Genomic DNA, 14,004 nt, shown 5'->3' with positions numbered 1-14,004 from the left:
ATTTTATAAGTGGCTGCGGGGTCCGTGGGCCTGGGCAGGACCAGAGAAAACTTTAGCTACATTTGTCTATAGAAGAGCATGTTAAATCATTAATTTCCTTTGGGGAATGCTATTTTCTACTGACTAGAATATGTTTTCTCCATTATTTAAAGACCTGTCTGTCTAGTAACACTGTGTGCTGGTTAGTTTTTGTCAATTTGATGTAAAGTTACCTGGGAAGAAAGAAACTCAATTGAGGAGATGCCTCTACTACATCGGATATGTCGTAGTGGCATTTCCTTGATAGTTAATTAATGTGGGAAAGCCCAGCCTGCTGGGAGTGGTGCCTCTTCTGGGCAGGTCATCCTATAATTGGGTATAAGAAAAGTAGCTGAACATGAGCCCAAGCAACCCTGTAAGCCCCATTTCTCCATGGTTCCTACCTCTGCTTGTGATAGAGTCACTGCCCTGACTTCCTTTAATAATGTTCTGTGGTTGGGATATGGAAGCCAGATAAACCCTTTCTTGCCTAAGTTGCTTTTGGTCATGATGTTTATGATAGCTAGAGAAAGCAAAGTGGGATACAGGATTATCTGAATAACAAAATTATTCCTGAGAAGCTTGTTTAAAATCAGAAAAACAAATTTGATAATCTTTCATATATATATATATATATATATATATATATATATATATATATATATATATATATCCCCCCAGAGCTGAGGACGGAACCCAGGGCCTTGCACTTGCTAGGCAAGTGCTCTACCACTGAGTTAAATCCCCAATCCTTGTATTTCATTTTATAAATTACTTTAGAGTTTTTAATTAAATCACATTAGAATTTGGAAAATCATTCCTATGGAGACAACAGTGGTCTATTGTTTGAGTTCTTTAGTAGTGAGTGTATTTTTTTTTTTTTTGAATGGAATAAAACTGAATTTGAAGGTACAGATTTTTGTTGCTCTCATCAGTAGATAAAGCATCTACCACTGCAGCATCATATTTATTTGAACAGATAGATCAGGTAGTATAATTTCAGGTGATGTCTTTTGAGTAATGAGACATCTGTTAGATCTTTAGATCATACACTAGTCTCATCCCTATTAAATTTGCAATCATTTTAAGTGGTTTCTGCAGTAATATATCCATTTGTGTTGTTTTCTTTTAATATGTATTTCTGAGAGTACTTTTTCTGACCTTGTCCACAGAATTGTAGCCTTGAAAATATTAAAGGTCTGAAAATACTGTTGCAATGTTGTGACATAATTTTTTTAAATATTTATTTTTATTTTATGTGTATGAGTATTTTTCCTACAAGTATGTTTGTGCAAGAAGAGAGTGGCCAGTTCTCTGGAACTGAACTAACAAATGGTCACTGCCTTCTGGTTGCTGGTAGCCCAACCTCGGTTATCTTCAAGAGCAACAAGTGTTCCTAATTACTGAGGCATCTCTCCAGCCTCAACCATAAATAAATACTTTTGGTCTTAAAAAGAGTTAAAATTAAGCAGGTAAAGGGCAAAATGTTTACTACCAAACTATAAAAAATTTCATATTTCTTTCAGCTTTCTCTACTAGAACATTTTTATTTGCAACCCCTAAGTGTTCTGTGCTGTGATCTCCCGGAAGCCAAGAAAAGAATAAAATTTTTCTCAGTTAATCAATGTGAAAATGTCCGGCGCCTTCCATCATTTCGGAGGTAAAAAGATGAATACATATTTAGTGTGTTTTATATTATAGACTAGGATAAATGAAGGATGCTAGCTTCAGTTGGTTTTGAAGTGAGGAATGAAATGATAATTTATTTTGCAGTGTAAAACTATTTTGCTTTTGATGATGGAGTTTCTTTGTTGGATTTAAAATTTTAACATAAAGAAAAATATTTTTACTAATATTTTACATAACTTGTAAGTTCTCTAGAGTTATCTTTTAAAAATAACATTTCCTATTTCTGGGATATGGCCCTTATGACTTCACTAATTATCATTAAGTTAATTATGAACTGTTGTATTTAATATATTTTTGAAAAGAAATGAAAAAGTATGGAAACCAGTCTAAGTAGTTATTTTTCCTAACATGCTATTCAAATATGTAAATTTGCTTAATGTTCCCTTTTTCTGTATGGGATGATAAAAATTTTAGGTACGTGGAGAAACAAGCTTCAGAAAAGCAAGTTGCACTGTTGACCAATGAGACAGTTTTAAAGGTAGGAATGTATGCGTCTTACTGCCTTGTTCTTCATGCAAAAGAATATGCATTCAAACATTGATTAATTTTATAAAATATACCTGTATGTCTTAATAATGGAGGATGAGCTACTGAGTCTTGATAGTCAACTAGGAGTGAGTACTACACATGGCAAAATCAAGTGTAAATCAAGCCATGAAGAATTTTTCTCTGATGTTCTATTTTGGAAGCACCTTTATATCAATAGAGATTGCTGTATTGGTTTTTGTTTTTGTTGTTGTTGTTGTTATTAGACTACTATTAAATAAAAGCATGTAGAAGCCAGGCAGCTTAACCATCTACTGCTAAGTCTTCAGAATTGATTTCATTTTATTATATAGTGATAATTTAATACCAGGAAAGAAATTATGTTCTTGCAAATTTATTAGTTATGAAACAACAAATACTACATATTTTCCCTTGTATGTGGAATCTAGATTAAAAAAAAACAAACTAATCATGCAAGTAGAAGAGGACCCATTTGGAGCAAGAAGGGACTAGTGGGGAGATGAATATGACTAAGACAATAAGTATTAAAATGACATTCTAAAGCAAATAATTTTGTAAGTCAATGTATACTAGTACTATAGCTTGGGTTTCTATTGCTTTGATGGGACACCATTACTAAAAGCAACTTGAGGAGAAAAGGGCTTAATTTGCTTATGAGTCCATATCATATTTCATAATGGAAAAAAAGCAGGCAGGAACCTGGAGGCAGGAGCTGATACAGAGGTCATGAAGGAATGCTGCTTACTGGCTTGCTCAGCCTGCCTTTTTATAGAACCCAGAAGTACCTGCTCAGGTGTACCACCACGCACAGTGACCTATGCATCCTCCTCCCACGTCAATAACTTAATTAAGAAAATGCACTGTAGGTTTGCCCACAGGTCAGTGTGATGGGGCATTTTCTCAGTTGTGGTTCCCTCTTCCAAAATGACTCGATCCTGTGTCAAGTTGAAATGAAAATTAGTCAGAACAACGAATAAAGATTAAAATTTTGAGGTTGCTATACAATATAGAATCTGTCGAAGGAAATTTTTTTTATTTCTGAGATAAATAATACAGTACTTAATTTTATAAGGCAACTGCAGTTTCAGGGAAGACCAGTGTTGTGCCTTTAATCTTCAAACTACTCTTTTCTCTCCCTGGATATAGCTATTATTACTAGTTTCTTATCTGTCATTCTAGAATCAGAGTCCACATGTAACAGTAATTATATATACTTAGAGAACTCTTCTTTCTTGAAGATAAAACGACATTCCTCAGCACATTATATTTCGCACTTAATCTTATAAATCTTTCTATGTTGGTACTAAAGAGTGTGCCATAGTATTCTGTTGAATAAATGGCCCTCCATTTTACTTAGTAAGTTTCTTGCTGATAAGTGTTTAGAAAACTATAATGTCTCATTTATTTTCACATTGCTCATGCTTGTCTAGGAAAAAAGCTAATAGAAAATTGGCAGTAAACTGAAAATGAGCTTAAAGAAGCACAGCTTCTAAGTGTGAATTTTACTGATGTGTATTGTTTTTACAATTTGAACAAAAGATGTTAGATCCTACAGGGCATATATTCTGTGGAATCATAAACACTAATTTGTCTATACAGTAAAATCTTCTTTGGACTTTGAATCTGTTTGATTTCACTTCATGGTGCTTTTTTATTTGTAAATTCTTATAATAAAGTTTTTTACTCTTTTAAGATTTATTTATTGTATATATATATGAGTGCTCTATCTGCATGTATGCCTGCACACCAGAAGAAGGCATTGGATCCCACTATAGATGGCTATAAGCCATCATGTGGTTGCTGAGAATTGAACTCAGGACCTCTGGAAGAGCAGCCGGTGCTCTTAACCTCTGAGCCATCTCTCCAGCCTCAAGAAGTTTTAATCTAAAAAACATCTCCAAAATATATTGAGAATGGCTTCTAGTAAATATTATTTCTTTTTCTTTTTCTTTTTAAAAATTTCTTTATTTTTGAGATAGTCTGGCCTCAAATTACCTGCATAACAGAATAATCTCTGTAACCCTTTTAGTGCAGTATAGGAAGTTCTTGGAGCCAATGCAAGTGATTGCCCTAGAAGAAGAAATGTCAGAACAAGTGAGGCTAAGTATTTTAAGATTAGGAACAACTCTCTGCTAAGTCATCTGTTGCTAAGTATGTTCTTGCTAGAACATTCCTAGTGTATTGTCAAAAGTCAGGAATACTTGTTACAGTACTCTTAAGTCACTGATATGACAGAAGAGCCTGTCTAATCTAGTACAGAAATAGCACATTTATCTGTTTCAGGGACTCTTTGTGTATTTCCTAGGCATTTATTTACGTTGTATTCTTGTTTCACTACCTTCTGTTTGTTATTTTCTTTGCTATATTCATTTTAGCACTGCATATTTTGTACTTTAAGGACTTATTTTCTCAAGACTTCATACATTTAGAAATATGAAGAAGTGCATAGACTTTGTACTCTTACCCTTAAGTTATAGGCTACTTATTGAAGTCATATAAAAGATGTCTATAAAAATAATTAGTATGCCTGTATTTTTAATTTAGAATAAAAATATCTGTGTGCCGGGCGGTGGTGGCGCACGCCTTTAATCCCAGCACTCGGGAGGCAGAGCCATGTGGATCTCTGTGAGTTCGAGGCCAGCCTGGGCTACCAAGTGAGTTCCAGGAAAGGCGCAAAGCTACACAGAGAAACCCTGTCTCGGAAAAAAAAAAAAAAAAAATCGAAAAAAAAAAAAACCAAAACAATAAAAATATCTGTGAATATTTTAATCTTTTTCTAAAAACACAATCATTCAGCAAAATTCTCCTGTTGGTAATCTTGCATTCCATCTTGAACTCCAGCTACTCATTAGCTGCAGTTCCTTAAGAAAAAAGACTTACTAATTTAAGCTTCAATTTCCTTATCTATAAAATGGAATGATTCCTAGTATGATTTCTGCTTAGCCTATTCAGCAAGTAAAGATGAGAGTAAAAAATATAGCATAGTATTTATCATTGCAAATCATTACATGTTTTTCACTACCATAAAATTTGATCTCCGTTTTAAGTGCATAGATTTATGTGTTTTGTGTATCATAATATATAAAACCTTTATATAACAATGCGTAATATTCAGTTACTTAGTTATATATAGACATGCCTAGCTTCTGAATGCTCCAGAGGAGGTTGAGACAGGGTTTTTCTGTGTATTTCTGACTGTCCTAGAACTCTCTCTGTAGACCAGGCTGGCCTCAAACTCACAGAGATCCTCCTGCCTCTGCCTCCCAAGTGCTGGGGTTAAATGTATGTACCACCACTGCCTGGCTCTATAATCAAGTTTCTAAGAGGTAGAAAATAAATTATACTTCACAGAAAATTTCAGCATTCCTGACTATTTCTGTCTTAAAATCTGTTTTGCTTTCTGCCCTGATATACTTAAAAATCAGTCGTTGTCAAACTTCAGTTTGCCTCAGAATCACCAGTATTCCTCTGATTACTAGAGTTGTGTGCATTGTCTCTTTGTGGTGATAAGACAGATTTAAAAAAAAAAAAAACTCTGTGTAGATGAAGTGTCACAAAGGAGTAAGTAACATGACTGTTAAAGGGTTGCAGTTAGGGCTCAGGCTGTAGCCCAGTAGGCACGGTGCTTGCCTAGCATGCCCAGGTCCCTGGTTCATTCCTTATTATTGCATAAATCACATGTTTCAAGGCCATCCTTGGCCATATAGGGAATTTAAGACCAACCTGGGTTACATAAGGCCCTGTCTCAAAAATAATCATTCAGTCAGTAGTCACAATTAGTAAATGATGGATCTGCCATAATATCCAGACCTGACTTCAAAATCCTATATCCTTTGTAGAATACTTTATTGAGAGTGCAAGGAAGGAAAAGATGCCTAAGGTTCTTTCATAGTGTTTGAGAACTCAGAAATGAGCTTTTCAAATACTTTGGCAAGTTGGTTCTGAAGGTAGTTTGTGGGTAGCTTAGGAAACTGCTTCCTATGAGGCAGCTGCAACCTTTACATTCAGGTAGCCCTGTCAAGCTGCCTGGGTGTCCTGCCCAACCATGTGTCACTGCTCTAACTGAAGAAAAATGGGAGTAACACCCCCAATTTGCCTCCAAATACATAGTTTTGTTATTATATATTTATGTAGATATTTACATACATACTTTAAGTAACATTTAAAAATAAAGTTATTTTTTTGCTTGTTTATTTTTGTTTTTGTTTTTCGAGACAGGGTTTCTCTGTGTAGCTTTGTGCCTTTCCTGGAACTCACTCTGTAGCCCAGGCTGGAGTGCTGGGATTAAAGGCTAAAAATAAAGTTTTGTCATCATAGCTTAAGGGTAGGTTCATTATAGTGCTGTGGATGATATAGTCTGTATTATTACTAATATTTTTGTTATTCATATTTATCCTTTCATGTCATAATCAGTTTCCATTAGTCTCAACATATTTTATGAATTACTAACCCTACATAGTTTTAAGGAAATTAATGTATTTATATTCAAATCATCTTTAAAGCTGTTTGGCATAGTTACCTCTCACAGATTATATTTGAGCTATGTAGAAAACTTATTAGTCTGGCATGATAATGTTTCAGTATTTCTATGCCTATTTACCCAACCAAATCCACTGAGAATAAAAAAATGAAGCTTGCCGGGCGGTGGTGGCGCACGCCTTTAATCCCAGTACTCGGGAGGCAGAGCCAGGCGGATCTCTGTGAGTTCGAGGCCAGCCTGGGCTACCAAGTGAGTTCCAGGACAGGCGCAAAGCTACACAGAGAAACCCTGTCTCGAAAAACCAAAAAAAAAAATGAAGCTTAAACTTATCTAAGTTGTAGTAAATGACTGTTAGTAAGAAGACCTAAATCAGCAATTTTATTTTACAGATTGTGGTGGTTTGAATAAGTATGGCTCCTATAGGCTCATATATTTGAATGTTTGGTCACCAGGGAGTAGCACTATTTGAAAGAATTATTTGGTGTGGCTTTATTGGAAGAAGTGTGTCACTAGAGGGGGTGGAGGGTGGCCTTTGAGGTTTCCAAAAGCCCAAGCCAGGCCCAGTGGCTCCCTCTTTCTGCTGCCTGCTGATCTTGATGTGGAACTCTCAGCTACTTCTCCAGCACCATGTCTGCCTGTGTGCCGCCATGCTCCCCACCATGATGGAGATGGACTAAACCTCTGAAACTGTAAGCAGTCCCCTGTTAAATGCTTTCTTTTATAGAGAAGAGTCGTCAAGGTCATGGTGTCTCCTCACAGCAATAGAACACTGACTAAGACAGATGAACTCTAATAAAGACATAAAGAAAGGTATAGAGCTGCCATTTAGGAAGTTAGAGGGAGAGAATTGAAGACAACATTTGCAAAAACCCCAAAGTATTCTTGTCACATTTGAGAATTGGCAGGCAGGCTATTTTGTATTTTCTCTGATTATTATATTTTTTACCCCTTTATCTCAAAATTCAGCATGAATCCTAAGTGGACTTTGTTTTTCAACAACGGAAGAGTGACATCTTTGAGGAAAATAGTGGATATTCTTAGCCAAGGTATATTTTGGTTGAATCATCCTGAACACAGTTATGAAATACGCTGACAACTGTGACTAGTATATAAAAAAAATGCCCAAGAACAAGAAAGATGATTATAAGTATATTCAAAGAAATTAGAGAAGACACAAATTCCAAGAGAACACAAACAGCTAAGTGAAATAAGAAATTTAAATTCAAGATATGAAGGAGAATTCAATAAAGAGATAAAAATACTAATGGAAAAACAAATGAAAATACTGGAAATGGAAAACACTGTAAGTCTAATAAAAAGGCCAAGCACCTGGAAAATCTCATCAATAAAGTAGATCAAGAATAGATAGCATATTTGAACTTGAAGAGAAGGTGTAAGAGGAATGGGAACTTTCCAACAAAGACAAAGATAATAAGTAAAGTAGAAACAGAGTTTTCAAGACATTTGAAACACTTAGAAAAATACTAAATTTAAGAACCATGGCACTGAAGAATAATTTCATTCTAATGGCACTGAAAAATTTCAACAAAATCATTTCCCAAAATTACAGAAAGAGGGACCAGTCCAGACAGAGAAGACATTTACACTAACAAATAGACAAGAGCCTAGAAGTCTCTTCATCACATATAATTAATACTAAATACACAGAACAAAGAAAGAAATTATGTTGCAAGTACCACAAAAGAAGCAAGACTGTGGTGGTATTGTGTTCTCCAAAATATTGTGCACCCTAATAAATTTATCTGGGGTCAAAAGAACAGAACAGCCACTAGATACAGAGGCTAGAAAAATGGTGGCACTCACGCCTTTAATCCTAGCATTCCAGAGGCAGAAATCCCTCTGGATCTCTGTTGAGTTCAAGGCCACATTGGAAACAGCCAGGCATGGTGACTCACACCTTTTAATCCCAGAAAGTGAGCCTTTTATCCCAGGGAGTGATGGCAGAAAGCAGAAAGGTATATAAGGCGTGAAGACCAGAAATTAGACGCTTTTAGCTGGTTAAGCTTTCAGGCTTTGGAGCAGTAGTTCAGCTGAGATTCATTCTGGATGAGGACTGAGAGGCTTCCAGTCTGACGAAACAGGATCAGCTGAGGAACTGGCAAGGTGAGGTAGCTGTGGCTTGTTCTGCTTCTCTTATATTCCAGCATTCACCACAATAACTGGCCTTAGGTTTGATTTAATTAATAAGACCTTTTAAGATTCCTGCTACACAAGACATGTATAATGGCAGGCCTCTTGGAATAATAGTCCTCAACAAAAACTTTAAAAGTCATGATAGTTTGGAATGATGTATTCCAAATTCTGAAAAATAATAACTACCAACCCAGACTGCTGTATCCAGCAAAACTGTTTGTTATAATTGAAGAAGAGAGGAAAACTTCCCGTGCCAAAACAGGTTTGAGGATTTCCTGACCAGTAAGCGAGAAAATACAGAAGATAACTTGAAAGAATTCCTTAGACTGAAGAAGAAAACAAACATATCCATGGAGCCACAGGGAAGAGTAAACCATTATTGAATAACAGTTCGGCAAGAGAATGGGGAAATAATAAATTTTACAAAATCAACAAGATGACAGAAAATAATACACACCTTTCAATAAAAATGAAGTGTTAGTGCTCTCAATTCCCCAGTCAAACAACAAAAGCTAGGTAAGGGCATTATCTGGACCAGTGAGGTGGCTCAGTGGGTAAAGGCACATGCAACCTAGATTGGCAACCTGGATTCAATTCTCGAAGCCACATGGTAGAATGAAAGAAGTGACTGCTGGAGTTGTTCTCTGATCTCCATCCACATGCGCACGCACACACACCATAAATACATAAATCTATCTTTTCAAATTCCTTAATGACAGGATTCAACTCTTAGTTCTCTACATGAAATTAGACCTCATTGAAAGGGACTACGATAGTGTAATGGTTGGAAACTATATTCTAAACAAATACAACTAGGAAACAAGCTGGATTTGTTACTCTACTATCTGACGATATAAACTTAACCAAAACTAGTCAGAATAGATAAGAAAGTCACTTCATTGAGGACTGCAGAAATAGCGTACCCAGGTTTGATTGCCAGCACCCATATGGCAACTAACAACTTTGATATCCTCTTCTGGCCTCTGGCTTCTATGCTCATGTACACAGATACACATGCAAGCAAAACCCCCTTACACATAAAATTAAATATTTTTCAAAAGAATGCCATTTCATATTAAGGGAACAATCCTTCAAGAGGACATTATAATTCTAAACATACATGTACCAAGCATGGGAACACCCAATTTCATAAAACAACTACTACTATAGGTAAAATTATAATTTAACTTCAAAACAATAACAATGTGTAACTTCAGTACCCTACTTTAGCCAATGAATAGATCATCAAAGTAAACAAAGAAACACTTGAATTAAATGATAATATAATTAGCATTCCATCAGGATGATCCAGAATACAAATTCCTCTTAGCAGCCCATGGACTATTCTAAAATAGATCATATATTCAGAGACTAAATAAGTCTTAACATATAAAGTAATTTATTGTATTTTTAAAAATGTATTGTAAGATGTGTACATGAATTCATGTGTTCACGTGCCATGGTTTACATGTGAAGGTCAGAGGACCATAATTCAGAAGTGGTTCTCTTCCTTCCATAATGGAATCCAAGAATAGCAGAGAGCAGATTCAAGGAGACAAGGAGATGAATAGGATCAGAATACATGATATGAAATCCACAAATAATAAAAGTTACAAACATTGGGCTTTGGGCAACCCTGTACAGCATTTTTTTAATTAGTGATTAGTGGAGGAGGGCCCATTGTGGGTTGTACCATCTCTAGGATGGTGGTTCTGGATTTTTTAACAAAGAAGGCTGAACAATCCATGTGGAACAAGCCAGTAAGTATCATCCCTCCTTGGCTTCTGTAAAGGTTCTGTCCTGTGTGAGTTCCCGTCTTAACTTCCTTCAGTGATGGACTATGATGTGGAAGTGTAAGCCTTTCCTCCCCGACTTTCTTTAGTTCATGGTGTTTTATCACAGCAATAGAAACCCTAAGACAAAAGCTGTCTTAGTTAGGGATTCTATTGCTTTGAAGACATCACCATGGCAACTCTTATAAAAGAAAAAATTTAACTGGGATGACTTGCTTAGAGTTCAGAGGTTTAGTCCATTATCATCATGGTGGGACATGGCAATGTGCAGGTAGACATAGTACTGGCAAAGTAGCTGAGAGTCCTACCTACATCTTGCAGGTAGCAGAAAATGATCTAAGACACTGAACTATATCTTAAGCATATATGAGACCTCAAAGCCCACCTCCACAGTGACATACTTCCTCCAACAAGACCATACCTACTACACAAGGCCACACCTCCTAAAAGTGCCTTTAGGGGCCATTTTCTTTCAGGCCACCACATTCCTGGCTCCCAAGAGGCTTGTAGCCATATTATAATGCAAAAATGGATTCAGTCCAACTTCAGAAGTTCCCATATTTTTTAATAATCCCAAACTTATTTAAAACTCTGAAGTTCAAAGTCTTTTCTATGATTCATGCCATCTCTTCATGGTAATTGCCTATAAAATCAAAAGCAAAAAGCAGATCACAAACTTCCAACATATAATGGCACAGAATATACGTTGCCATTCCAGAATATAGGGAAAGGAGCACAGTGAGGAAGGAAATACTGGACCAACGCAAGACCAAAAACCAGCTGGGCAAACTCCAAACTCTGCATCTCCATGTGTGATGTCAAAATGCTCTTCAGATCTCCAACTCCATTCAGCTTTGTTGACTGCAACCTATTTCTTCCTATTGGGCTGTTGCTGCTCCCTGTTAGCAGCCCTCCTCAATGGGTATCCCACAGCTCTGGCATATCCAACATCTGGAGGTCTCCAAGGCAGTCCAGGCTTCAACTTTACAGCTTCATGCAATGGCCTCTCTAGGCCTCCATTCAGGGACACCCCTGACACATGCCGGGCCTCAGAGGCTTCCTTAGTCACTGAAGCAAATTCCATACCCCTTCCTTCTATCCTTAACTCCAGAACCACGTGGCTGAAGCTGCCAAGTTCAGCCCCGTCCTGGGGCTGGAACATGTCCCCCCTTGTTTAATTACATCTTCACCATCTTTCTGTCCTTCACTGCCTATGCTTGGCTGTTCTGGAATTTGCTCTGTAGACCAGGCTGGTCTCAAACTCAGAGATCTACCAGCCTCTGGAGGATCTGGGATTAAAGGAGTGGACCACCACACCTGGCTCTAAGCTTTTCTTTAATTTCTTTTCACAAGTTGGAAACATAGCGGGAGGGATCTTGCCCTGAGGTAACCACTCCTTTTATTCCATTTCTTTATCTGTTTATCTCCTTGAACACAGAACTTGGTTCCATTCCACTTTTTGGTGTTTTCTCCTTAAATTTTACATTTTGTAATTTAACTTGCTCAGTTTGCTCCTTTTCATTATAAATCATCATTAGAGTTACCACCATTAACCACACGACAGAGTCTATACTAGGCTGTTTTGAGATTTCCTCTGCCAGTGGAAGTAATCTAAAACTCTTCACTTTACCTTAGGCAGACTCTTTGGACAAGGGCAAAAATCAGCCATTTTCTTCACCAAAAATATCACAAGAAAGATCTCTACGCAACATGTTAAGATTCTTCTCCTCTGAAACCTCTTGATCACCACAGTTCAAATCATTCTCAGCACCATTGTCTTCCATGCTCCTACTAGTATGGCTCATTAAGCAGTATTTAAAACATTCCACTGCTTTCCTAATCCAGAGTACCAAAGTTTATATTCCTCCAAACAAAAACATGGTTTGGCCTGTCACAGCAGTACTCCAGTCCCTGGCACCAACTTCTGTCTTAGGGTTTCTATTGCTGTAAAGAGACACCGTGACCATGGCAACTCTTATAAAGGAAAATATTTAATTGGGGTGGCTTACAGATCAGAGGTTCAGTCCATTATCATAATGGCAGGACATGGTGGCATGCAGGCAGACATGATGCTGGAGAAGTAGCTGAGAGTCATACATCTTCCACGCAACAGGAAGTGGTCTAAGACACTGGTTGGTATCTTGACTGTATATATATATATGGGCAACCTGCTGGGGCCTCGATCCTGAGAGAAACTGACTCTCTCTCCCTCAGCAGCCTGTCTTAAGTCAAATAAAGAGTTAAAAGCCTAGAGATCGACCAGTAGCCAAGAGCTAAGACCACCTTATCTTAACACTCACTGCTGTCCTTCCCCTGAGAGAGAGAGAGACCGTCCTGTCTTTTTATTGCCTTTCTGTTCTTCCTTCTCGTTGGCTGTAAACCCAACCACATGACTTCCTCATCATTGCCTGTCTTTACAGACCTCCAGGTCTGTATGGTTGGTACTGATATTAAAGGTTCGGGTCACCCACCACTTGGCTGTGTCCTTGAACACACAGAGATTCTGCCTGCCATGTGATCAGATTAAGGACGTGTGCCACCAGCACAGGACTTCTGCTAAATGGCTTGCTCTTAGCTCTGATCCCTAGGCAACTTTATTAACATACAAATAAAATCACATTTCATTACAAATAAAATATCACCATAGCACTTTTCCCTCATATTGTCATATTGACTTCTGTGGCCTCAGACAGATCATGTGCAGGCAGTCTTACTTTTGAAAGTTCATTCATGTAAGCTTTTCCATGGTGATATAATGATTGTATGTTTGATACAATGATGACCTGTTTGAGGGTGGATAATCTATAGTCTGTATTGCAATCTGGTAGATCTCTATAGTAATCTCAATTTATGGCAGAAAGAAGCTTCTTTGATGAGGGCTAGGAGCTGCACTTATGAATGAGTATATGGTTAAGTATTTAGAAAGAATTAGAAACTATAAATGGAAATGTAGGATCTCTTCTAGGATCTAGGACCCAGTTATACCACTCTACTTATACCAGAACGATTACCTCTATAGCCACAGATTCTTGGCTAGGTTAATAGTACCAGGCATGAATTCCTTTCTATTGAGTGGGCCTTAAGTCCAATTAGTTCATTACTCACAAGATATAAGTGCCAATATTGCAGCATTGGGAATATCTTGCCGGGCCAATGGTTTGCAGGCTGTCCAGCTAGGTAGAACTTTCAATAACTTTTTCTCCCGTAGCAACTTCAAACACTAAGAGCTAACCCTCAGGGAGAAGGGTTGCAGCTCAGTACCAGCTTGATTTCTCCTAATCCTATGATTGAATTATATGTTGTCTTCAGTAATAGTCTTCAACTTCTTAATCTGGTGTCACCTGTAGAAGCAGCCATCCTAGA

At 37.3% G+C, this 14,004-nt stretch overlaps 1 protein-coding gene across 2 annotated transcripts in view; it reads left to right on the top strand.

Moving 5' to 3' along the window:
- Orc3 (origin recognition complex subunit 3) overlaps positions 1–14,004 on the top strand; it is an 80,998-nt gene that overhangs the window by 41,461 nt on the left and 25,533 nt on the right. For both annotated transcript variants that reach the window (XM_059254091.1, XM_059254090.1), the window contains exons 10-11: positions 1,545–1,678; positions 2,122–2,185. In XM_059254091.1, the coding sequence (XP_059110074.1) occupies positions 1,545–1,678; positions 2,122–2,185 (198 nt within the window). The remainder of the gene's footprint in view (positions 1–1,544; positions 1,679–2,121; positions 2,186–14,004) is intronic.

Source organism: Peromyscus eremicus, chromosome 2, assembly GCF_949786415.1.
Source record: "Peromyscus eremicus chromosome 2, PerEre_H2_v1, whole genome shotgun sequence".
Classification (NCBI taxonomy): Eukaryota; Metazoa; Chordata; class Mammalia; order Rodentia; family Cricetidae; genus Peromyscus; species Peromyscus eremicus.
Note: the sequence above shows the minus strand (reverse complement) of the source record. Positions and strands in the feature narration are given on the sequence as shown.